We start from the raw sequence: 26846 nt of genomic DNA, 5'->3' as shown, positions 1-26846 counted from the left end.
TCCAGGGTTTTGAGCGCATTCAATGGGATAACGAATGTAAAGCCTCAGGCACACAGTAGGAGCTTAACAGACACTGGTGTCCCCCCTCCCACCCCTCCTGCTCTGTTACAAGGGGCCAGGGGCCCCTCAGGACCCTCCTGGGGGGAGTGGGTGCCCACATCCCAGGGCTCACTGGCAGGACCTCTGGCCAGACCCCAGGGAGGCCGGCTTTGTCACCTGGGTTTGCCTCGGATGCTGCAGGCTGGGGCTTCACAGGGGCTGAGCCTCCTCACTAGGGCTCGTGTGATTTTTCAGCTCAGACTGATCTTCTCACCTTTAACTGGGATTTGCTGAAATCTGACATGTGCTGGAATTTTACCCACACCCCCTCCAAGAGGCGTGATTGCAGAGGCCAGCTCTCCCCGTTCCTCGTCTTGGCTCTGGGGCCCAAGGCTCCTTGAAGGCCTTCAGGACCCATTTGGGAAGCTCTAATATATTGTGTGCTCCTGGAGCGCAGACTGCAGCCTCCCCGGACCTCTCTGGCAAGCCGTCACCAAGGCTGGCAGGGGGAGGAGATCTGAAAGCACAGGAGTGGTGCAAGGCCTCCCCCAGCCCGGCGGGGAGAACGTTTTCAGGCCAGCCTCGGTGCATGCCAAATCCTGGAGGTTTCAGAAGTCACAACGGAATGATGGGGTAAGAGGCTCCTCCATCACACACCTCTGGGCTTCGGTCTGCCCTTGATTAGCTTTGCGACACTGAGCAAGTCACTTCAGCTCTCCGCGCCTCCATTTCCTCGCCTGAAACACAGGACTTAAGAGCACAGCCCTAGGAGGACAGATGAGTGAGGGCTGCATGGGAAACAGTGCGGAGTAAACAGAGATATTTCCATCCTTTGATGCCTGGATGATGAAGTTGCCTCTAGGCACAGGAGACAAGGAATGCTGGGCTGAGTGTGGGAGGGTCCAGAGCATTGTGTGTCCCCCTCTTCCTCCCCCCAGGGCATGTGACGGAGTGGGGGGGGGGGCGGGTAGGGGAAGGTGCATACTTCTGAGAGAGAGGCCACTTCCCCACCTACCTGCCTGGAGCAGGTGAAAGGGGAGGACCATGTGGCTGCTTTGTGGTCCACTTCCAGAGCCAGCCAACCTCCCCATGAAGGGGGAAGCCGGTCTTCTCCTCTTTGTTCAGTATCTCCCTCCACCCCCTCTCCCCCAAAGCCTAGCTCCTTCTAGAGAGACTCCCTGTGAGGGACCGGCCCTGCTGATGGATGAGACCTGGTACATCAGCCCTCAGGTCAAGGCCAGCACAAGGCCACTCACCTGGGGCAGGTCCTGTCTCAGGAACTGTGAAAAATCCTCTCTGAGTCTTCGACATAAACCCGGCTCGGGCACAGACGTTATTTTTCTGCTTGCAGCAAGAGACAGAGGCCTGGGGAGAAAATAAAGACGGTGTGCTCAATGCCTTCCCTTTCTTTGTCTCTGTCACTGTGCCTGGACGAGAGGCACATTTGGGTAAAACATCACATTTAAACCTGTCCCCCTCAGAAAATGAGCAGACACGAGCGGAAAAGGTCACGCCAACTGTGCCTTCACCATCACCCCAGCCGGAGGGGTCGATGAGTTTGTGGTCACCAGCAGACAGATGGCTGGTGACCCAGCGTGGCATGGAGGACGGCGCCCGGAGGAGGCAGCCCACAGACTCGGCTTCTGGGCTGGCCTCTGCTGTGCATGGGACGTGCGACCCTGCACAATTGTTCCATTTCTCTGAACTTGAGCTTTTTCTCGTCTGTGAAACGGATCAGAGGCGCTCCTTGATGCAGAGCGCTGCTGGGGTGAGGAGGCAGGCGGTCAACGGAAATCATCTGTAGGAAAGTGTTTTTCAAAAGGCAAATTATTTTCATTACTTTTCCTAGGATTCTTATTCTCCTCAGAACACTTCGCCCTACACATGCCCACCTGACTCCTCACCGTTCAACAGCCCTTCTATAAACACAGGGTTGGGGGCATACAAGGGAATCATGTAATTTAAGATCAGATTTGTAAGCACCCTTGTCTTGACTTTTCTGGACTGACCAGAAATGAAGAATCTTGGCTGATCCACGCAATATACACTTGAGAGTGTTCAGAACTCTAAAACTAAGAGGGGAAAAGGGAAACCTGAGCTCATTCTTACGTTACACATGAATCACAAATATTTTAAATGCCGATTTGCAGTCTGTCCCCTGTATTCATTAGATAAAAGAGGCAATAAAAGTTGTGTCTGCGATGGCTGGGAGTATTTACTGAATGAGCGAAACTATTTGCTGGGACCAGGATGCTTTGATTTTCGGTGATATTCCTTTGTCAAAAAAATGTTTCTCAAGAAACACAGAGGGCATTTTGATTTTGTGTTGACAAAGGTGGAGGAATTTTGCTTTCCCAGGGTCCTAAAGGCCAGACTGCATGCAGAGAGCGCAAACAACGAGATCAGATGGAACAGGCTAATTACTGGGCTCACAGAGAAGAGCCAGAGAGGAAGTAATAACACGGTACGGAGGAAAGGGATTCAAATAGAGAAGTGGGGGACCCTGGTGCGCAGAGGCAAAGAAAGGCCCCGGCAGACCTCCGTGCACAGTGTGGCTAACAGGATTATCGCTTCTCTGCTCCTCGCCCGTTGACTCAACCATTGTTCTCCAGGTCTGAAAAAGCCTCCTGTAGACAAAACACGACCTCAGCTTTCTTCCTCACCCAGACGGAAACGCTACTGAAAAGGGGGCATTTTTGTACACACTGAGTGTGCGTCACTAGAAGATCCCACCATTCGACTAGGAAAATAGCTCCACTGGCAGGTTAAAAAAGAATGAAGCTGACTTATTGTATTGCCACAGGAAAAAAAGATCCAAGATATAGTTAAGTAGAAAATGCACGTGTACTGCAGACAGTGTAGTCCTGACACTGGAGGGAGGGACGAGGGGAGGAAGGGAGTATGGAAGAAATTGCACCTGGGTGTGGATGGTGGTTCGCTTTGCGGAGCAGAATTATCAGGGACTTCCACTTTCTAGTTCAGGGGTTTCTCTAATGCTTGAGTATATTTCATGATGAACACGTATTATTTTCAGAGCCACGTTAAAACAATAATGAACAAAACACATGCAAGCGACAATTGATCTGTTGGCAGGACAGAGTGCTGACTTGGGAAATGGTCTTTTCTACATTAACAACTGTCTACTACTGGGATGTCATTCCTCTGATGTCACAAACATTTATTGCATGCTTACTGCATACCAGCAGCTGAGCTAGGCATTGGAGATATGAAGCCGGGTGAAGGAGCACGCTGGGCTGGGCACTAACTACAGCATCCTTCAGCTGCAACCAGGAAGATACAGAGAGCAGCACGCACATGGAGACAGTCAGCCTATGCTTGTCTCCCAGGTAACCCGGGCCTCTCTCAGGAGTGGCAAAGGCGCTACAGCCAAGCACCTTCATTATCACTTTCTCAGACAAGGTCTCGATCTCTCTCCTGTTAGTCTAACAGCCTCCTCACTGGTTTTCCAAAATCCACCCTCAGCCCACACTGCAGTCCATTCTCCATACAGCTGCTCAAGGGAGATATTATTTTTTTTTTCTGCTTTATCTCCCCCAACCCCCCCCCCCCCCCAGTACACAGTTGTGTATCTTAGTTGCACGTCCTTCTAGTTGTGGAGGGAGATATTTTAAAAAGCACATCAGATGACATCGCCCTACACCTCCTATCCCCCTTAAGGGCTTCCCAGGACACAGAACAAAATCTGAACTCTCCCCTGGGATCTTTAGGACCCTGAAGGAACTGGCCCCTGCTTATCTGTCTGGCTTCCCCTCATCCCCTCTCTTCCTAGCTCATGCTCCTCTAGCCACCTTCTTGTTGTTCCCCTTGGGCTAAGCTGTTTGCTGTCCCAGGACCTTTACACATACTGTTCCCCAAACTCTGGCTCTTCCTTCAATCCTTGGGTCTCAGCCTCAGAGACTTCTCTGAGCACCCAGTCTAAAGTACATGGTACTGCCAACCCCCACACCCCTCACATATTCTCTCTCTCAGGCTTCAACTGTTTGTCTCCCTTAAAGCTGACCACAGTTTGTAACTATTTTGTTTGTCTATCTACTAGTTCTGGTCTTGAGTTCCCCATTGGAATCTAAGCCATATCACTGGTCTGGCACAGAGTAGCCACAGGATCCATGAAGGGAAGCCCAGCTGGGTTAGAACACGGTGACCACTCTCCATCTTTATACCTCAGCCATATAAATATTATTTATAATAATATAAAAGAAAAAGGAAACTTAAAATGTATTCTGAGACCAAAATATTTTGAAATACGGCATAACATTAATACTTTATGTACAATTCATGTCATGTATTTCAGAGCACTTTCACGTGCGTTGTCTCATTTGCTTCTTATAACAACCCTGTAGGTCAAGTATAATTAATTCCATTTACAACTGAGGCTCAGAGGTAACACGACTTCCCCATAGACAGCTCTACTGATCTCCGTGTGTTATGGATTCTTGGGTGCCAGTACCTCACTTAATATTTGCATTAACATTATGAAGTGGTGGCATATCCCCATCTTACAGATCAACAAACTGAATCCTGAAAGGTTAAGGGGCTCAGCCAAAGCCACACAGTTAGAAAGTGAGTTGAAATTTGAACCTGACTCCTTCTCTTAACCATTAATTATACCGTTCTGCCTTGGTGACTACAAAGTGATCGTAACTGGCAGAATGCTACTGTTAAAAAACCAATTTTCTGATATGGAAAGACAGAAGCTTATTTTCTCTATAAGGACCTAAAAAGTAAATGAATAGTGCCTGCAGATAAAGTGGTAAATAACATACTCATTGTTACAAATGAGAAAACTGTCCCAGAAACATTAGATGACGGGCGGGATGACCATAAGTACTTTCCAGGGCAGTGGTCTTCTCACTGCTCCACACTGACCTCCAGGTGGCTCACATTTTTATCTGGGTTCTGCAAATTCCCTGTTAGAGTCTCGCACAGCCTCATACACCCATCAACAAATACTGCCTGGTTTACCAATTGCATTAAAATGCTATTTCCCAAAGTTCCTGCTTCCTTTGTTTTATTTTAGTAAATCATTCATTCAATATATCTTTAGTAAGCAGATGCAAGTTCTTACATTGTAATGGTTTGGTGCAGGAGTTTCAAATTTGAGAACTTTCGCGAAGCTTGGCAGCTGGAACATGCTGGAGCAGGAGTTACTGAAGTCTTTCTTCGAAATAAAATGTGATGGGAGGGTGTACGCATTAGCTGCAGGATATTTAGAGACGATGGTGTCCAACCGGGCACACTGTGAGGAGAAAACCAAAGGAGTCAGCATTGTCACATAATCTCGGGGCCCTGAAGGACAAACGTCAAAAAGACAGTGCCCGACACCAGGTCTAAAAGTACTTTATAAAAGGTGAAACTCTAGCAGGTTTCAATGATAAACTGACCTCGGGCTTTAAGGATTTGCTCACAGAAAATGCAAGTTCAGACCTGTTTTAACTTCTGTAAACTAACTCAAATTATTCATCTTATGTTTGGGACTTCACAAAAATAATTTTTCCATAAATGCATTTCCACCCAACCTCGTTTCAGGCCACTTGCGCCTGACTCATCAGCTGTGGGGTAATTTACACGATGGGGCGATGGGGCGTTCTTTCTCCAATCTAGGCTTTCTTCCTGAGTGAAACCTCACATCTTGGTGCTAAGGTTAAACAATCTGAATTGCCTAAATAACAAGTTTGCTTCCAACAACGGCAAGGTGCGAGGCTCCGTAGGGCTTGCTGTCCAGCCACGCCTCCTATCCCCCACCTTCTTACTGATTTCATAAAACCCTACAATATTTTTGCTGTTTCAACAGAACCAATCCTCCTCCTTCCAGGAAGCCAGGATGAACTATTTTCAGTTAAACAAACAAACAGAATCAATGTTTGCCAAATGAAAAGGGCCAAAAGGCATAGAAACTAGGTGATAACATCACTTTACCCGATGATAGTATGGCAAGTATCGGAGTCTGATAAAACAAAAAAATTCTCATTATTTTGTGGTTAAAAGCTTGAGAACATTGCCCCGGGTGTCCTCCGCTTGATAGGGGTCAATAACTACACAAGCACAGAGAGTGGAGGAGGCTGTGGAAGGCACTGGGCCCCCCCGGCCCTTCACTTTGTGCTTGGAGGCAACGGTTCTCAACCCCGGGTTTATGGACCCCCAATGGTATGTGTGTAGGGTGCCACTAGCGGCAGAAGCATTCTTGCCCAGAGTCTCAGCTGTTCAGAGTCTAGCGTGGGTTCAAGTCCCAACTCTGCCTCCTCCTAATTGTAAGGATTCATTGATGTTCTCGGAAGTAAGGTCACCCCAGCCTGGTACTCACTTTGCCTTCGTATTTTGGGCAATAGTGAACCAAGTACTTTTCACGGGTTGTTGCATGTAATCCTCATGGCAACCTTGAGTAGTGGATATTATGATTACCCCACTTTACAGATGAGGAAACTGAACTCCCTCAGCTAGTTAAGTGGTGGAACCAACATTCTCACCCAGGCAATCTGCCTCCACTGTCTGATATGGATCAGATTTCCCATTCTGAGGAGGCATGGGCCGAGAGGAGTAATAGCAGCATGTGTTTTCATTTATAAGATGAGCGGCTGATAAATGACTGTGGGAGGTTTCAGCTCAGGAAGACTCACTACCCTGTGCCTCGTATGCCCAAGGCAAACCTTTGCTTTTCCCTTTTAGAAGAAGGGTGACAAGGTCAAGCCTTCCTTGGTGGTGTCGTCTGTAGCGTGTCCATCCTGAGTCACCCAACAGAGTGGGCAAGCATGTTTTTCTAAGGCGCTATTCCCCAAAGTGTGTTCCTCAGCATACCAGGTCTATAAGATGAGGCTGTGTAGGCGGCAGCAGCAGCGGGGAGAGTTCCAGAGCCAAATACATTTGAGAAGTTTCATACCATGTTCCCATCTTGAAGATTCGTCACACACATTGGCGTATTAAATGCTCTGAGAAGGTCTTCAGTAAAGAAACCTGTCTGACTTTGTTTAACCAGCCTTTCTCAAACTTACGGGATCATGGAGTCTTTTTGGCTGAGAATACCAGTTAACATACTTTTTTGGGAAAAATTGTTCTCAAAATTCCCATTGGAGGCAAAGTTTCATAAAGTATTGTAATAGAAATAGTCTGAGTTTAGCTGAAATAACACTCACTCACCAACCCTCCCCACCCCTCGGCTTTCTTTTAATTGCCAAGCCCGTGGTCTCCAATCTGGCCGCCTGCTGGCATTGATGAACCTCTCCCCAGCACATCTAACTTTTCCAGGACCATCCTGCCACCGTGCGAATACAGAAAGGCCATGAAAGTTTCCTCCCGCACCTTCACTTAGCATCCTAGTCAGTCCCATGAACAATTCTGCAGCAAAGACTAGGAATGCATTCATAAAGGACTGTATATTATTTGGACTTAGCGAGATGACAGGTGCTCTCAAAAGGTTGGGCGTAGTTGCCCCAGTAGTCATCAGGAAGTTTCTAAACTTTATTGACCCACAGAGTTTTTCGGTTAGCCTCACCCACAATCACACTCCTCCTGGCCATACCAGTGTCAGCCAGGCAGACCTTTCCCCCATGACGGCAACTTTTAATGCTCTCAGAGTCTTGGGATCCGGAAATGGAGGAGGTGCTAAATGTGAAAGTCACTAAAAGAGGGGTGGAGGCATGAAATTCGCATCCTGTTCAGAAAGGAACTGGGTAAGATGTGGGGCTCTCCCGACAGATCTCCATCAAACACGGATACAGGAACTTAAGTGTTTATACGTAAATTCTCATATCCATCAAAGCGTGGTGAGGCAGCCTGAACAACTTAATGTCTGCTTTCTCCGGGGTTTGGTCTGAATTTTTTAAAGACCTGAAAGGCCCGAAGAGATTCTGTAGTCCTCAGATCTTCCCCTGGGCCCGTTCTCCAGACGGCCCAGCCTCGCTGTTTGAAAAGTTACTGCGTGTAAAGCCCGGTAGGGAACTGATGGTGTGCCCTGACTCATCCCTTCTTTGGCACGGAGCAGGAATGGGCAGTGCCACTATTTGGCCAAGAAATTCTCAGAGAGAAAACCTAGGTGTTGCAGGAAGTATTGTTTGTGACTCAGGTGGTAACAATCCTAACATTTAACATGTTTATAATGCTCTGCAGTTTCAAAGAGTATTTCACCTATTGCAACGTTAATTTGCCTAGTGCCTCCAGGGAGTCTCCACTCGATGAGGCAACTGGGACACACATGGGTGACGTGCCTGAGGTCACATCAAGAATCCACAGCTGAGTCAGGATTAGATCTTAAGTCTCGTCTTCTGTGCCAGGACCTGGTGAGACGGCACTTCTGCCAATTGCTTTGGAGTCTCTTCCCTCGCAGAGAAAGAGGTAGACGTGTGTTGGTTCTGTGTTCTTGCTGGCAGCCTGTGCAGCCTCAACGTCCGTGCTCAGGAGGAGTTAACTCCAAGGTCGGTTTGCTCCTTGAGTATTCAGTGCTGCCAAACTCGAGCTGCAATAAGTGGCTGCATTCAGTGTGCCTTAAATTGTCCCTTTGTGTGGTTTTTTTAAAAAAAAAATCAATTCCAACGTCAGGCATCATGATACATCTTCGCAAGAGATTATTGTAAGTTTTAAAGGAACAGACAGCATATTTGTTTCATCGATGCCAGGGTTTGGGTTTGCTTTGCCTTCTTTTTCACTTTCCTACTTCAGCTAGTCTTTCCTAGTTTGACTCATTTCCCTTGCTATATCTATTTTTCTTGCCAATTTATAAATATTCAAATAAAGACTCTCCTGGCCCAGGTCTGGTCAGGGATGTTGGCACTTCACCTAGCTACCTGATTGTCAGAGCCCTCCGCAAAGATCAGGACCCACATCTTAGAAAGAAGAGAAATGGAGAGGGGAAGAGGATCAGTAGATTTTAGGCCCACTGCCTGCTTTCTTTTTGGTCCCGTCAGATTTCTCAATAATTTGAATAACCCAATTAGACTAAGCAATGTAAAACATCACATTAGGGCAAAATGTATAATAATGACTTTTTCCATGGTATGCCTAAAAATCTCAGGAAAACATTTGCCTAGGCCAGTCCATGATGACAAAATTGGTTTTGGATGATGAGGGTCTGAATATTCCTCTAGCTTCTCTTCCCACTCTGGCAACGTGTAGCAGTGGGAAAAAATTTCATAAAGACACAGGCTCCAATCTACCTGCATGAAATTTGAGGAGGCAGTTACTCTCCTAATTAGAACCGTGGGCGTTTGGAGAAAAGGGACTGGATGTCCAATACATGATTATGCAATGAATGAAGGAAATTACTGATCAGTTAATGGCCTTACTCAAAGAAGGGTTTCTCACCATAGAGGGAAAAGTGCCTGTCCCTTTCTTAGACAATGAGACACTGTTGGACACTGGAGATTGGTGAATGACGTTGTAGAACCCAGGACCTGGGAGATCATCCTGAAAGGGAAGAGCATGTGGCGTCATCTGGATACATTCAATTCCATTGTGCTTTTCCGCAAGCTCTACATCCATTAACGCTACGCCTCTCTGTAATCCTCCAGGACAGGCACCGCTGCCACTTCACGGATGACGGCCTGGCTCCACCGTTGCCTAACCTGCCCAGTCACCGTCTCAGTTATCAAGCGCTGGGGCTGCAATTCCAACCCAGGTCTGGGACCCCCAAAGCCCTTGCTCTTTCCACCATGCCGTACTGCATTCCAGAAGAATGCTGTTGTTTCTCATGCCCTTAGAGAAATGAGCATAAAATGGGATACCAAGTGTGGCTGATGGGCAGTCGGTTGTAATGACTGGGTGAGCCAAGCCCACGGGGAGGGCAGGGCGACCCATTTCACGTCAACCGCACCCCACCTGGCTCAGCTTCCTCCTCAGCCTTTCAGAAGAGAAATCAGGGAGTGTTTCTGTTTCTAAAGCAAAATGAAACAAAAACAACCTGCCTCCCAAAGAAGCCCATTTCTAACTCTCAGACAAAAAGAGGCAGGATCTTGGGGCTCAGGTGCTAAATGATGCAGGGATGTGAGAGAGGAACAAACAGAAGTGTGACTTCCAAGCGCGTTTCTGCTGCTGCAATGAACTGGGCTTTTGTCTCATTTCCACGCTAGTTACCAGGGGGAAGTCAATGTTGACAGAAGTTGGCCACGCAAGTGGCGTGAAATGGTAAGGATGCTCCCCTGTCTTAGGAGTTTACTGGCTGCCAACTTGGCGCCAGGACCTTCTCAAAGGTTGTCTCATTTAATCCCCGGGTGAAGAAGAGATTACTGTCCCCATTTTCTAGATGGAGACACTGAGGCATGTGGAGATGCATTTGCCCAAGGTCCCACTGCTGTACATGGCAGTACCTGAATTCGGTGCTAAGTGCATGGTGTACACAGCCCTGTGCAGCGGGGGTATCATCAGGCCCATTTTAAGGAAAGTGAGGCCCAGAGATGCTGGGTCCACAGCTAGTAAATGGCGAAGATTTAAACCAGGCAGGCTGACTCTAGCGCTTTCTCCCTCCAACCTCTGCCACCAAGGCTCGTCCTACTTCCACCATCACAACCTTCCTCCGGGCAGAAAGCAAGCTTAAGGCACCCTGAGGACCTTCAAGGACTTTCCAGTCTGACCTGAGCAGGGTGTGATTGTGGTTTAATATAAGGGACAGGGTCAGCAGTGCTATTAACAGGTTCTTCTGCGCTGAATTCAGATGCAGTGCGTCCTCTGAGCCTGGCTCTGCAGCAGTGGGGGCAGGGGAGCCGATTTCTACTTTGTAGGTGGTGACGGTCCTGGTGGACGGAGGGGCCTGACTGCCTGGGAGAGTGAGGCAGGCCAAGGAGATGCAACAGAGCCTGGTGCACACGCACCCCAGGCCGAGGCCAAAAGGACCCCGGCATGTGGGTGCAGACTTGAGGGGCTACAGGGAAACAAGGAAGAGATTTTTCTAGGGGGCTGTTTGCAGGGCCAGCACATACTTAATGAGTGGGCTCTGAGTGCCAGGCACTGTTCTGAGTCCTCTACATGCACTAACTCATTTAATCCCTATTTTAAAGATGAGAAGCCAAGGCCAAAGGAGATCCAGCCCAAGGTCACATAGCCAGGAAGTGTCAGAGCCAGAATTTGAACCCAGGCAGTCTGAGTACAGAGGCTACTCTTAACCACTAAACCACACTAACTCTCAAAGGCGAATGTGTAAGATAAAAGAAAAACAAAGTCCCACTGGGGTATGAGTCAGGAATTCTAGTGTTGCTACTAGCTAAGTGACCTTGAGCAAGTCACCTCTCTGGGCCTCAGTTTCCTCATCTGTAAATCAAAGATGCTGGACTAAATGCCTTCAGGTGTCTTTTAGCTTCCAGAGCCCCTCAATCGAGGGAAAGCTGAAGCAGGAAACGTAACTGCGGCTTTTCTAGGCTTAAACAGTGAACAGTGAAGATGCACATCTCTAGCGCCCGGCCCATCGCCACACTCTCAACACCGCCATCAGTTCATGAGAATTTTCTGGACACCATTACGTATCTGAGGAGCTAGGGTTGCCATATAAAATACAAGCCCTTCAAGGCTCCACCCCACCCTGCCCGTTAAATCTGAATTTCAGATAAACGACAAAGAGATATTTTAGCGTAAGTACGCCCCATGCAATATTTGGGACATACTTATACTAAAACAGTTGTTTATCTGTTGTTTAGAATTTATCTGAAATTCTAAATTAACTAAGAATCCTGTATTTTCACTTGCTAAATCTGGCAACCCCACGGGACCTTAATCATGTTTTAATTCTGCCCCACTGCAAACTGGTTTGACTCCAGGCCAAATAAGAGGGGGACGGTGACCTCTCCTGCTGGCTCTTAATGTCCAAGCGGGGTCCTTCAGCAGCAGCAGGCTCAGCCGGCCAGTGGCAGCTTGTGAGGGCGACTGTGAAAAATTAAGAAATTTTGCTAGCAGTAGCTTGAAATCAGCCAGGGCGGGAGTATTTACATCACAAGAATTGGCAAATGCTAGAAACCAGAATTTTTCTTTGTGGAGGGGAGAGCTGGTTTGCCAGCACACCACTACCCCAACGTGGCACCCAAGTAGGTTTCTAAGCTACTTGGAGGGAAATGTCCAGCTGCAGAGAATCCAAACCTTCTCCTGCAACTGCCCGGGCTGGTGCATGGCTCTACAGGAGGGCCATAAAAATCCAGACCTTCCACCTCTGGGGTGACAGTCCACGTGACTAATGTCACATGACTCAGATGAGTTTAGGCCTCTCAGAGCACACCCCAGAGAATAACAATCCAGGTTGCAACTGGTATGAACTTAGCCACCTCTTGCTTTCTTGGCCGAGACCACCCCAGAAGTCAAAAGCCAAACAAACGAAACAAAAACAGGCGTGGGAGGGAGAAGGGAAGAGAATCATTTATCGGAGCTCCACTGACTGCCTGCCGAGCGCTCTGTTGAGAGCACTGTTCTGGGTGCTATCCGTCTTCTTCCCGTGCCTGCCCCACAGGGAGAGGACTGCGTGAGTCAGTACACGCACAGGGGCTAGAGCAGTGCCAGTGTGTGCCTGCCATCATCAGCAGCATTCCTAGTCTTCAGTTGCCCACGACAGCCTCAATGCAGCCAGGACCCTCCTTTGGGGGTTAAAGACCTTCAGAGAGAGACTGAGCAAGGGCTGACTGGCTGATATGCTCCCACCCAACACATCTGGGTGACATTTGGTCAAAACGCACTTTGAGAGCTCTTTTGAAGGATTAAATTCCCAAATGGGCAGCCTCTGCATGTGCCAAGGGTGGAACACAGCTCTACACCCACGTGACCTTGGGATAGGTTTAGAGAGGTAAGGAGGAGGGGAAGAGTGGAGCAGGGCATGCGCCTCATCATCCCAGGTGTCTCCACAGGTCATGGGAGGGCTTAATCTCCCACAGCCTGGAGCCAGTTCCATCTGCACCCAGCCTGGATTTTCTAGTCCTGATTTCATAGATTCTGTCCAATTAATACTCTTGGGTTTGTCAAATCAATGGTCTGTCAAACTGTTTCCTGGCTTGGAAAACGTGGTCTCTGTTGGCTCATTGGCTAAAGACCACACTGGACCTGCCTTCTGACACTTCAAACATGTTCCACCCTGCTTCGGTCTATTCTTGGGGGGCTAGCTGGTGATTCTCAGGAAAGCACAGATGAACAAAAAAGTAGGAGTTTGCTGAAGGGCTAGAGGCATAGAGCGGAAGACGGCCACGCCTGAGGCGGAAACAGAGCCTCGTCCTGTGGTGAATCCACCGGCAAAACCACACAGGAACTTGGGGTTCCAGAGGGAACAACTTCCTTTTACAAACACCTCTTTTCTTAGGGTCTTGGGACAATGCGTGCATCCACCCTGTTGACTTCATCGAAAGCTAGAAAGCCTTTACTCAGATTGATGTGGCCAAAGTGGTGAGGAGAACATGGACCAGAAGCAAGAGAGCTGGCATCTGTCCCCAGGGCACGTCCCCTCACTGGGCCTCAGTTCCCCCATGTGTAAACCTGCAAAGAAGCAAGTGGAGGTGTCCAGATCCGTGGTTTTCAAACGGCACTCCAGGCCTCCACGAGGAAGGCAGGGAAAGGGGCCAGAGTTGGCAGCGGCTTCAAGCAGCAGTTGCCCTGACGGGCTTCAGCAGGAGATGCTGTCACAGAAAGGGCCCCTCTGTGGATTTAGAGGTCGCCGAAGTCCTTCTGGTTCAAACTGTCCACAACTCTGAGATCTGCCCCTTCTGTTTTCTCTGCCCGCTCCATACACTGATGCCTGGCATCAAAGTTTACAAGCCTCTGATCACAGTGAACAGGGAGAGGCAGCGAGTGCACTACAAGCAAGAAAACATCCCTTTTTTGTTCAGAATGGGGGAGGATGTCAGAAAGGGAAAGTCGCGGGAGCCCGAAGGGAGCTTCTCGAGGAAACCGTTTCTTAGTCGCCCAGGTGGAGAACAGTGTGGGGGAAGCAGCGGGGACACTGGCCACCTGGGCAGATGACAATGGGGAGCAGGTCTCTGCCCATCGCTGGCCTGGCTGGGTTGGAAACGGTCAGAAAGAGAAGTCAAACCGGCATTTTCAAAGCATCCGTTAACATCGGGATTGTCCCTGAGCGCGCCACGCTGCTCTTCTTCAGAGCCCTCCTCTCTCTCAACCTGGAACCAGCTTGTCAGCAGCCCCCTGAAGTCTCCCGAGTGGAAAGTGGGCAAAAACTCTACTCGACAAACATATTGAAAGCAACTAACTGTGGGCCAGGGCCTGTGCTGAGGCGCAAGGATACAGGCACGAGATGTTAGCTGCTCACAAATTCCAGGAACGGGATGGAGGAGATGCAGCCAAACAGTGCAAAATGGGTGGGATGTGTTCCTGCGACTCAATGAGAAATGCATAGACTTGAGTTGGGACCATTCATTCAATCCACTTTTGTGGGGCTCCGGGGTCTGGAAAGGACAGCAATGATGGCTGTCCCAGGACCTCTCGGGCAGGTGGAGATAGGACATGCACGCCCTTCAGGCTAAGCAGAAGGTGGTCAGGGGCACGAGACGGGCTGCAGGAGTTCAGAGGAGGATGTGCCTGCTTCCACCTGGGGAGACGCTGGGAAACAGTGTCTGGGGGCCAGGAGCTGCTGCCTGAGGTTGCCCTCGCTCTGCCTGACCCTGGCTGCACGAGTTACTTAACGCTCTTCGTGTCTCAGGGTCATTATCAAAAAGTGTGGATAAGGACAGGACCAAGCTCACAGGGTTGTTATGGGGATTGAATGAGGTGAAAATGCAAAGGTCTTCTAGGGGTTCCAGGCACACTGTCAGTGCCAGCCAAGTGCTCGCTAATTCCAGGAACATGTCCTGCAGGCCCCTTAGAAAGGGGTGCTGGTGACGGATGCCCAGAAGTCAGGTTTCCAGAGCAGGAAGGTCGGGCAGACCCTATTGTGGTTCATTATGCCGCCAAGTACACACTGAGGGTAATTATCCCCTTGGACACCGTGGTCTCTGCAAACCGAACTCCTTTCATTTAAATATCTCTGACATGTAAAACATCCCTGGTCCAGTACCTTATCAAGTTGCAAGTGAACAGTATTAACTTTGTACAGTTCCACCACAAATTAAACACTGGCCTGCTTACGGTTTGGGAGGGTGGATTCACTGTCAGGCTACGTGTGAAATTAATGTGGATTTTTCAACCGTGCCCATCTGGAGCATGTGGTGCCTGTACCATCAATCAGGTTTAGAATCACAAAGCAGTAATTCCCAGCAAGGGCCTCCCTATTACAACATCCTTATTTTAAAGATGAGGAAACAGAGATGCGAAGACAGTGAGTGGGTATCCTTTAGGTCACCCAGCTTGGGAAACTGTGACCACAACCCAGGGTGAAATGGAGGCAGAAAGGAGGTGGGGGAGAAAGTGTCCACCAGGCGCTGGGCTCTGCTCTGTCCCAGACGGGCGTGCCTCTTCCTGTAGGAGACTCGCCAGCACATCTGTACACAACTGTAAGATGCTCAGGGAAGAAGACTTCATTTCTAGCAGCCCAAACTGCCAGGCCCCAGGCTCTGTACCCGGCAGTCAGACTTACGGGGAATGTGAGCTGCACCACGGGGCCCGGATGATTCCTCCAAAGGCAGACTGGTAAGGTGAGTGTACATTTCAAAGGGCACCGATCTTCTGGGTTAAAGATGTGCTAAATGGGTCACAGAACTAATGCGAGGGCACAACCGAGTCATGAGATCAGACACAGGGTGTGTGCGATTAATCTTTTAAGAAGGCTAGTGAGACACCAGAGTTTAAAAATCTGTTTTTAATTTGGATTGCCTCACTAAATTATCAGGTAATGTTAAACAAGCGTCTTAACTTCTCAATGCCCATTCCCCTCAGGAAAAAGGAGACTAATGAGCATGGAAGAAGAGATTTTGTTTTGTCTTTATAGCTTGAAGAACCTAGAAAATTATACAATCCAAATTTTATGTTTCAGATAAGGAAACTGAAGCCCAGAAAAGTTAAGTGACTAGTTTAAAGGCACACAGCTAGTAACTGAGCAGAACACAGGGAATCTCATTAATGGATCCCATTTATGGATGTGCTTTCCACAAAATTCCAGACTTATTTACAAAATGTTTTCAAATACTTAGATGAAAGTTTTCACATTGTCAAACCAATGTGACCACATTTGAAAAGTACGAATCAAATTTCTGAGCTATTTCTATATCTGACGCTGCCTCTAGCTTTTGCCAGCTGCCACCTTGGTCCCTTCAGCAGAACATTTTCTGAAAAGCAATAGTAGTTTAAAATGCTAACTTTAAAAGCCAGCCCATTCACATCCCCATGCTTTAGTGGTTAAGTTCATGTGCTCTGCTTTGGCGGCCTGGGGTTGGTAGGTTTGGATGCTGGGTGTGGACCTAGCACAGCTAGTCAAGCCATGCTGTGGCAGCATCTCACATAAAATAGGGGAAGATTGGCACAGATGTTCACTCAGGGCCAATCTTCCTCACCAAAAAAAAAAAAAAAAAAAGTGCCAGTCCATTCAGTTTCTGGATTTGAATCTTCAGAACCAGATCATGTAGAAGGGATGGAGCCTACACACACTACCTGACACCTTCTATCTGGAGCTGGGTCTGTTTTGCTAAAGCCTTTTCAGAATGTGCTTACTGACTTTCATAGATCAAATTACGGCTTTGAGAGCCACAAAGGGAGGTGTGGTGCAGTGTGTGGGAAGAGCATGAGGCTTTGGAGTGAGTGAGGCCTGGGTTTGAGGTCTAATTCTTTCAGCGTTGATTCAGCAAATATTTGTGCAGGGCCTCTTCTCTGCTAAACCCTGTGTTGTGTGACCTTGGGTGGATCATTTAACTTCCCTCAGCCTTGGTTTCTTCTTTTGTTAAATTAAGGTAATATACCCTTCCTTTTAGCTTTAAGGATTAGAGACACGGTCTAAAAACGATTTCACACATAGTAGGGATCAGTAAATTATGGTTGCTATTATTTTTATTAGAGTCTGGGCTGCAAATATCCTAGAGATGGACAACATATTATCACTAAACTGACAAAAAGGACACCAAACAGAAAAGAGACAGACAGACAGACAGTTTAAACATAGAGAGACTAGAGAGAGAAGAGAGAAAACTCCTGATCAAATATCTTATTTATCATCTTTGGGGAAAACCTACAAGTAATTAAAAATATATATGTTTGTGTATGTATGTGAGTGTGTATATACACGTGCTATATTCTTTATTATTTGCTTTCTTAGAATCTTAAAATATCAGAAATGAAAAGGAACTTAATCATCTTCTAGTTCAGGGTTCTTGTTTACAAATGAGGAAGAGCTGAGGGCAAAGGTGCTGCCAAGGCCCCTCGACTCCTTCCTGACGCACCTGCGCTCAGAACCCACATCTCCTGGTTCCCTGGCCGCCATCTGGGCAAGGAGGGGGACGAAAAGCATTTTCAGAAGGCAGCAAAAGGTAAGCGAGACGAGGACGCCTCCAAAAGAATGTTATTCTAAAGGTCCTGGATAAATGAATAAAGGAAATAAGACTTTTAAAGACTCTAAGGACAGCTCAAGCTGCTTCCGCCCCCTGCTGGGGAGAGAGGGGAGGGTCAGACCCCTGGGCCTTCAGCGGCAAAATCCCAAAAGTTAAGTGAAGACCATCAGGCCAAGCAGAACTTTCCAGATCAAAGAGGAAAAGAGACACAGAGATATTTCGAGAAGAGGCTGAGGATGGCGGAAATACAGGAACAGTAACAACACCTTGTTAAAGGAAGTTTAAAACTTAAGAGGGGCCTTCATCTCAAAGGTACTTTTAAATTTATTAGACTCTCTTATTTTGCCTCATGTTATTTGAAGAAAGTCTTATTTCCTCTCATAAAGAGTGAGGCTGGGGGAGGCAGAGGAAAGGATTTTTACCTTTTACTTCATAGTCCTGGGATTTTTGAGTTTTCCATTTTTGCAATAATTTTTAAAAACACCTTTCTTCTTGAAATTTGTTTTGGCTCAGTGTGGCACCTTAAGTCCAGACATGCTGTTTTCCCCAGGATTTAACATCTTTCATTCTTACAGTCCAGGCAGCGCACAGCTGGGCAGGGCGCCCGGCTCCTTGGCGGACACTGCCCTCTACTGGTCACACGGACAGACGCACCAGCCAGACCCGTGTGCCCGGCCTGTGAGGCTGAAATCCAGCCGAAAAGTAAAGAATCTCGAAGACAACGTCATTACCTTTTTGCGATAAAATCTCTTGGCTTGACTATTAAATCCTTTTTTTTCTGATTCTGGAATTATCGAAGCTTCATATTTAAAAGGAACGGAGGACTGTGTTGGGTATGCAGCAGTAAAACCTACACAACAAAAATAAAATAAAAATTAGCAAAGAACAAAGAATTGGCAAAAGCAGAAAACACAGAGCTGTATATTAATGTTTTACTTTAAATGGAATAGAAAAGAAACTTGCCTTTTGACAAGAGAGAAACATGAAACCGGATTTTTGTCAAGTGTAAATTACCCTCTTCGTAATTTATTGGGTTTTTTCCCCTCCAGCTCTTAAGCTATATATAGCTGAAGCACATTGTCCCAGGTAAGAGAAAGGATCTGACAGAGAAGATGTTCTTGGCAAGTAGGAAGGGGACACAGAACCACCTGGAGCAGCCTGGAGGAGGCAGGCGGACAGAGCAAGATCCTCACTCATCCTCAGCCCAGAGTGACACATCAACGAGCACGATGAAGACGCAGACGGGGAGGGAAATCCCAGAGTGGGGCTTGCTCTCACTTTTCAGGGCGCTGTGCAAGACAAGTCTAAGTTTAGATTTCCGCTTGAGCAGACGTGGGGTTAAAAAGCAGAAAGGGATCAGTTATAGAAAACCAAATTAAAATTTTGGGAGCCAGCCCTGTGGCTGAGTGGTTAAGTTTGCACATTCCGCTTCGGTGGCCCAGGGTTTCGCTGGTTCGGATCCTGGGCATGGACATGGCACCGCTCATCAGGCCACGCTGAGGCGGTGTCCCACATGCCACAACTAGAAGGACCCACAACTAAAAAATATACAACTATGTACTGGGGGACTTTGGGGAGAAGAAAAAAAAAAAAGGAATATTGGCAACAGATGTCAGCTGAGTGCCAATCTTTAAAAAAAAAACAGTTTATATGTCTGGGTTGTGATGTATAAATGCTATATAAACTTCCCCTTTTCCCCTCTCCCACTCCCCACCTCTGGGAGAACGTCCACAATTGCTAAGATTCCACCGGCAGCATCTATCTATCTATCTGCACGGCAGGCTGATCACAAACTGTGACCTGTGAGTGTCATAGAATCTGACTCATTTTCTGATGTTTGGCTGCTGACAGCTTTTAAGCTTCACCACTCCCTCGTCCCTTTCCACCCCACATCTGGGCAAGCCGATGAGGAGGCCAGGATGCTCCCTCCATTGGTACCAACTGGAAGCCCAAACCACGCAAACCCCTGCTCTCACTCCAGCCCCTCCTCCCAACCACAATAAAACCCACGTCAGTCTCCTATCCCTGCTCTCTCAAGCCATTTTTGGACCAGATTGGGAAGGCTGCCATGCTCTCCCCAGAAAGCCTCGTTGTATGAGTAACAAACGTTTTCATATCCTCTTGATGTGTGTGCGGCAGCATCAGTCTTGACATTTAAGCCAAATTTTGGGTGGGGGAGTCCATCTTGACTCTGTAAGATGTGCCAGTAGGGAGCCAAATTATCTCAACATCAGAGTCCTCCTCCTCAGAGACAGAATGTGTGCAGAAGTGGAAAAAAGACAGCCAAGAGAAGAAAGGAGGGATTTATTAGGGTGGGGGCGAGGTGGCATGGAAACTGTCTTTAAGGCCCATTTATTAGTCTCTTAGTTTTTGAAAAAACAAAACTACTTTCCAAAGAGGGAAGCCCAACGTCATCGGGGGCCCCTCAGGACTTATGAACCAGCTCAACAGAGGAGGAAACTGAGGCTTAACCACACAGCCAGCAGGTGAGCAGCTGGGGTTTGAACGTTTGTCTAAAGAGCCCAGGCTCTTGAACTCTAAGCTGTCCTTCCTCCTGCTGAGCCTGGCCCACAGTAAGGACTCCACACACAAGTGAATGAAACAATGGGGATGGAGCAACCTCGCCTAATTTGCCCGGGCTGAGGATGAAGCAAGTGAAAAAAGAGAATATGTATGTTTGGTTAGAAAACACTTGGAGATACCAATACACAGTATATTCTTTTCCTCCCTTCTCCCTCACCCTCGTTAAAGTAGGTGGATGGCTATGTATCTTTTGCTTTAAGGAAGCTAGAGAGCAAATCAGAAAGCAGTACATGCAAGGCTTCCTAGCTGTTGTTTCTAAAAGTCTGAGTCATAGAACAACCGAGAGATTTTGCAGAGAAGGCAGTAAAGAAAGGAGGCTTCTGAAGAAAGGTAAAAGGAAGGTTTCCCCGTGATCAGAAAGCAGATCCAACGCTTTGGCTTCTGGCTGTGGTGGAATGGCACGAATCAAGGCAACTCTCAGGAGAACTACCAAAAAACCAGGATTTTAAAGAAAACACTCTGGGTAACTGACCTTCCACTTCCAATCAAAATGAGATTGGATTTGCCCTCCTCACTGAAAAAGTAAAGTTGAAAATGGACAAAATATATGAAACAATGGTTTTCAAGCACCGAACACCGAAACAAATGAGGTTCACAGTAAGACTGCCCCCAGCTCACGGCTTACTGGAGAAGTTTCCAGGCCGTAGCACAGGGAGGAGGAATCTAGGCGGAGTCTGGTGGTCTTCTCAAATTGAAGAAATGGATGTGGGCATCCAGGAGGGCCTCATGGAGAGTTCCCAGAGCAGAGAAGCACAGACGAGAGAGCTGTAGGGAGACCTGCACTGGGTTCCCCTCTAGGAGTTTTGAGTACCGATCGGCACACGCGTGTGGGAAAACTACCCAAAGCTGGGGAGAGAATCGCCTGAAAGAATGAGGGTGACCAATAGCTGATGCTTACACTGGGCCAGGAACAGCTCATGTTCCTACGAGTCCAACGGAAAACCTCCTAATTCATGGAACATTAAGTAGGGTACGCAGAAGGGTTTTGCCTCAGAAACATGGCAAAGTTATCCCTTGACTAAATGCTGCTCTGGTTCCGGCTAACAAAGTTTAAAAGCAAGACTTGAAAAGATCAAAGTGTTTCCCAGTAACTTAACTGCATTCTAGAACAAAGCACAAGAATTTATTGGACTATAAACACATACAGACTCAATAGGTGAAATTCAAAATATCTGGCATCCAATAAAATATTCATGGGGATGCCAAGAAGGAAAAACTGCAGTCGAATCAAAACCAACTCAGAAATTACACAGGTCATAGAATTAGTGCACAAGAACATTCTACCCACCATAATAACTGTATTTGATACGTTCAAGAAGCTAGAGAAAAGACTGAACATATTAAATAGAGACATGGAAGATATTAAAAAAGATCCAAATCAAACTTCTATAAATGAAAACTAAGATGTCTGAGATTAAAAACACACTAGATAAGGGCCAGTCTGGTGGCCTCGTGGTTAAGTGCGGGGCACTCTGCTTCGGCAGCCTGGGTTCAGTTCCCAGGTGCAGATCTACACTGCTCTGTTAGTGGCCATGCTGTGCTGACAGCCCACACACTAAAAAACGGATGTTAGCACGGATGTTAGCTCAGGGCGAATCTTCCTCAGCAAAAACAAAAAAAATAACAAAAAAACCCCACTAGATGAGATTAACAATAGACTAGATACTGCAGAAAAAAAGACTAGTGAACTTGACAGACATGGAAACTATCCAAAATAGGAGAAAAAGGACTAAAAAGTACAGAATATCAGTGAGCTATGTGACAACTTCAAGGAGCCTAACATACGTGTGATTGGACTTTCCAAAGAAGAGATATGGGGAGAGAGGAAATAGAAAAAGTATTTCGAGAAAAAAATGAAAATTTTCCAAAGCTGATAAACCCTATCAACCCACAGATCCAAGAAAATCAATGAACCTCAAGCAAATGAAACATAAATAAAACTACACTATGGCACATAAAATAAAATTGCTTTTAAAAAGTGATAATGAGAAAATCTTAAAATCAGGCAGAGAAAAAAGACATGTTACATACAAAGGAACGATGTAAGAATGACAGCAGACTGCTGTTGGAAACATCTTTAAGGTATTGAAGGAAAAAAACTGTCACCCTAGAATACTGTACCCAGTAAAAGTATCTTTCAAAAACAAAAGCAAAATAAAGACTTTTAAAGATATACCACAGCTGGGAGGATTAATCTCCAGCAAACTGGAACTACAAGAAATGTTAAAGGAAGTCCTTCAGACAGAAGAAAAATGGTACCAGCTGGAAACCTGTGTCTACATAAAGGAATGAAGAGCTCTGGAAATAGTAAATCCATGGATAAATATAAAATAGAGAATTATGAGTATAAATTGACACATTTAGATATAAATATAAAATTTAAATCATTTTAAAAATAATGGATTAAAGCAAAAACAATAACACTATTGTGGGATTTATAATATATGTAGAAGTAAAGTGTTTGACAATAGCACAAAGGCAAGGAAGAGAAAAATGAAAATATAGTATTGTAAGGTTCTCCTGCTATATGTGAAGTGTTATGATATCACTTGATAGTAGAATGTCATAAGTTAAAGATGTATACTATCAACTCTATAGTAGAGATCAGTACATTTCTTCTATAAAGAGCCAGATAGTAAATATTTTAGGCTTTGCAGGCAACATAGTCTCTGTGGCAACTACTTAACTCTGCCATTATGGAGTGAGAGCTGCCATAGACAATACATAACGAAAGAGAGGTGGGGCTGGCCTGGTGGCACAGCGGTTAAGTTTGCACACTCCGTTTCAAGTGGCCCAAGGTTTGCCAGTTCGGATCCTGGGTGCAGACCCTGCTTATCAAGCAATGCGGTGGCAGGTGTCCCACATATAAAATAGAGGAAGATGGGCACAGACATTAGCTCAAGGCTAATCTTCCTCAAAAAGAAAAATAGGGGTAACTGTGTTCCAATAAAAGTTTGTTGATAAAAACAGGCAGCAGATCGGATTTGGCCCAACGGCCAAAGGTCACCAACCGTATTCCAAAGCAACCACTAAGAAAACAATGCAAAGACCTATTGCTAATAAGTCAACCAAGGAGACAAAATAGAAACAAAAAATACTCAACACAAAAGAAGACAGAAGAAGTAAATAAAGAACAGATGGGACAAATTACAGATGCAATTGCAAATTGGAAGACTGAAGAAAGCAAACTGCAAGATGCTGGACTTAAACTCACACACCAAGAATCACATTAAATTTCAATAGTCTGAACATCTCAGTTAAAGGACAGATGGTCAGATTGGATAAGAGAAAAAGACCTACCTATATGCTGCCTACAAGAAATACACTTTAAATATCAACCCAGCCAATAGGTTAAAAGAACGAAAAAAGATACACTATGCTAATACTAATCAAAAGAAACCTAGATATTAATATCAGATAAAGCAGCTTTCAGAGCAAAAAATATTGCCTGCAATAAAAGTGGGTGATTTCATAATCATAAAGGGGTCAATTCTTCAAGAGAACGTAACAGTCCTAAATGCTGATACACCCGATAACAAGAAACTCAAAATACAGAAAGTAAAAACTAACGAAACTGCAAAAAAACCCAGAAAATTATACAGTTATTGTCAGATACTTCAAAATTCCTCCCTCAATAATTTAAGCACGTAGATAGAAGCTCAGTAAAGACATGCAAGACATGAACAATACTATTACCTAACTTGACCTAATTGACAATTACAGAACATTCCACCTATCTGTATAATCTATCCCAGAAAACTGAAGAGGAAAAGACATTTCCCAACTCATTCTAAGAGGCTAGCATTACCCTGATAACAAAAACAGACAGCGTCATTACAAGGGCAGGCAGAGGGGAGGAACCACTGCAGATCAATAATCGTCATAAACATACACGCAGAAATTCTTAGAAAAATTTTAGTAAATTAAATCCAACAATATATAAAAAACATAATACATCATGACGAAGTGAGGTTTACCCCAGTACTGCAAAGATAGGTTAACATTTGAAAATTGATGTAATTCACCATGTTGACAAAGTAACAAAGAAAAACTACAGGATCATCTCAATAAATGCAGAATGAAATCATATAGTATGTACTCTTTTTTGTCTGGCTTCTTTCATTCAGCATAATTATTTTGAGATTCAACCATGTTGTTGAAATATCAATACTTTATTGCTTTTTATTGCTGAGTAGTATTCCATTGTATAGAAATGTGAGAACTGTTTATCCATTGTAATGGAAATTTGAATTGCTGCTAGCATGGGGAAATTACAAACAAGGCTGTTACTGGGCCGGCCTGGTGGCACGGTGGTTAAGTTCGTGCGCTCTGCTTCTGGGCCCAGGGTTCATGGGTTTAGATCCCAGGCGCAGACCTAGCACTGTTCATCAAGCCATGCTGTGGCAGTGTCCCACGTGCAAAATAGAGGAAGACTGGCACTTATTAGCTCAGGGACAATCTTTCTCAAACAAAAAGAGCATGATTGGCAACAGATGTTAGCTCAGGGCCAATCTTCCTCACCAAAAATACCAAACAAACAAATAAGCCTTTTCTCAACATTTGACTACAAGTCTTTGAATGGACATAAGTTTTCATTCTCTTGGGTAAATACCTAGGACAACTGGATCATATGTTTAACTTTTTAATAAACTTCAAACTCTTTAGCAAAGCTGTAGTACCTTTGTGCATCTCCATTATTAGTGCATAAGAATTACTGCTACTTCACATCCTCATCAACAGTGGGCAGTCTTTAATTTCAGCCATCCCATTAGGTATGTAGTGGTTTCTCGTTGTGCTTTTAATTTGCATATCCCCAATGACTAATAATGTGGAACATCTCTTCATATGCTATTTGCTCTATATCTTTTTGGGGGGTGAAGTCTCTGTTTAGTAGATAGTGAAAAAGAATTTCATAATATCCAATATCCTTTTATGATTTAAAAAAAAAACCCTAACAAACTAGGAATAGCTAAATAAGCAAATTTCCTTAATCTGATAAAAAGTATCTATGACAAAAGCCTATAGCAAACATGATACTGAATAGTGATATATTAAAAGCTTTCTCTTGAAATAGAGAATGAAAGTAGGATGAGTATCATCATAATCTATTCAACATTGTCCTGAAGGACTCCAACCAGTACAAAGGTCAAGAAAAATAAATAAAAATATACGGATCAGAAGAAAGAAATAAAGCTGTCATTATTCACAGATGACAAGACTGTATATGGAGAAATTCCAAAAGAATCTACAATTAACCTATTAGAGATAATAATTGAATTTAGCAAGGTCACTAGAATCAAGGTCCATATACAAAAATCAATTTATTTTATTTCTATACCAGCAACAAAGAATTAGAAAATGAAATTAAAATATTATCATTTATAACAGCATAAAAATCAAATGCCTACAATAGATATAAAGAAGATATGCAGGACCTCTACATAGAAAACTATAAAACATTACTGAGAAAAACGTAAGAAGATTTAAATAAAAGAAAGGAAGCTAAATTGGAGAACTTGAATTGGAGAACTCGATATTGTAAAGATGTAAATTATCCCTCAATTGATTTCTAGAATCAATGCAATCCAAATAAAAATGACAGGAGGGACTTTCTTTGGGACATTAATGAACTGATTCTGAAATTTATATGGAAATGCAATGGGGCCAAGAAGAGCGAAGATAAACAAAGTACAAAGTTGAAGGATTTATACTCCTAGATAAAAGACTTGTTATAAAGTTACAGTAATTCAGACAGTGTGTATTTGAACAGAATAAAGAAGCCAGAAGCAAATCTGCATATACATGGACACTTGATTGACAACAAGGACAGCCTTGCAGAGCAGTAGGAAATGAATGACCTTTCAAAAGATGGAGCTGAGTCAACTGGATATACGTATTGAACACAACAAACTTGGACAGCTACCTCATACCATCCACAAAAATAATTCCAAGTGAATTGTAGGTCTAGACATGAAAGGTAGAATAATACAGTTACTAGAAGAAATTATTTCAGGGTAGGCAAAGATTTCTTAAATAGGAGAGACATAGGCACTAACTATAAAGGAAAAGATTGATAAATTGGGCTATATTAAAATTAAGAGTTTCTGTTTATTAGCATACCATTAAGAGAGTGGAAAGAAAAGTCACAGACTAAGGGAGGATATTTACTTTACCTATAGCCAACAAATGGGCTCACTTCTGGAATGCTTTAAAGAACGCCTATAAATAAGAAAAACCCAACAGAAAAAAATGGGCAAAGGGCTCGCCCAGTGGCATAGTGGTTAAGTTCACATGCTCCACTTCAGTGGCTCAAGGTTCGTGGGTTAGGATCCCGGGCACAGACCTACACACCGTTCATCAAGCCAAGCTGTGGTGGCATCCCATATACAAAAAATAGAGGAAGACTGGCACAGATGTTAGCTCAGAGACAGTCTTCCTCAAGCAAAAAGAGGAAGATTGGCAACACATTTTAGCTCAGGACCAATCTTCCTCACCCGCTCCCCCCCGCAAAAAAAGTCCAAAAAACTTGAACAATCACTTCTCCAAAAAGAATATCCAAAGGTGAGCCAACATACGAAAAAGTACTCAATCTCATTGATCAAAGGGCAATGCAAATCAAAACCATTATGAGCAAAATGTTGGTGAGGATGTGGAGCAACTGGAATTCTCATACACTGCTTGTCAGGAAGTACAACTGACACAACCACTTTGGAAAACTGACGGGCAGTATCAACTGAGCTGATCAGAAACCTACCCTATGACTCAGCAATTCCACTCCTAGGTATACATCAAAGGAATACATACATATATGTCCCACAAGGCATGTACAAG

At 45.2% G+C, this 26846-nt stretch overlaps 1 protein-coding gene across 18 annotated transcripts in view; it reads right to left on the bottom strand.

Annotated features, from left to right (window-relative positions):
• STPG1 (sperm tail PG-rich repeat containing 1) overlaps positions 1-26846 on the bottom strand; it is a 53196-nt gene that overhangs the window by 13731 nt on the left and 12619 nt on the right. For 9 of the 18 annotated variants that reach the window (XM_070260729.1, XM_070260735.1, XM_070260732.1 and 6 more), the window contains 3 exons: positions 18164-18282; positions 5126-5296; positions 1296-1404 (listed from right to left, as the gene is read on the bottom strand). In XM_070260729.1, coding sequence (XP_070116830.1) covers positions 1296-1404; positions 5126-5296; positions 18164-18282 — 399 coding nt within the window. Of the gene's footprint in view, positions 1-1295; positions 1405-5125; positions 5297-9351; positions 9454-18163; positions 18283-18580; positions 18722-26846 lie in introns of those variants that run through there. The other 9 variants (XM_005607349.4, XM_070260726.1, XM_005607350.4 and 6 more) reach the window with 3 other exon arrangements.

Source organism: Equus caballus, chromosome 2 (assembly GCF_041296265.1).
Source record: "Equus caballus isolate H_3958 breed thoroughbred chromosome 2, TB-T2T, whole genome shotgun sequence".
Lineage (NCBI taxonomy): Eukaryota > Metazoa > Chordata > Mammalia > Perissodactyla > Equidae > Equus > Equus caballus.
The sequence above is the reverse complement of the archived record's forward strand: the minus strand, read 5'-3'. Positions and strand labels throughout refer to the sequence as shown.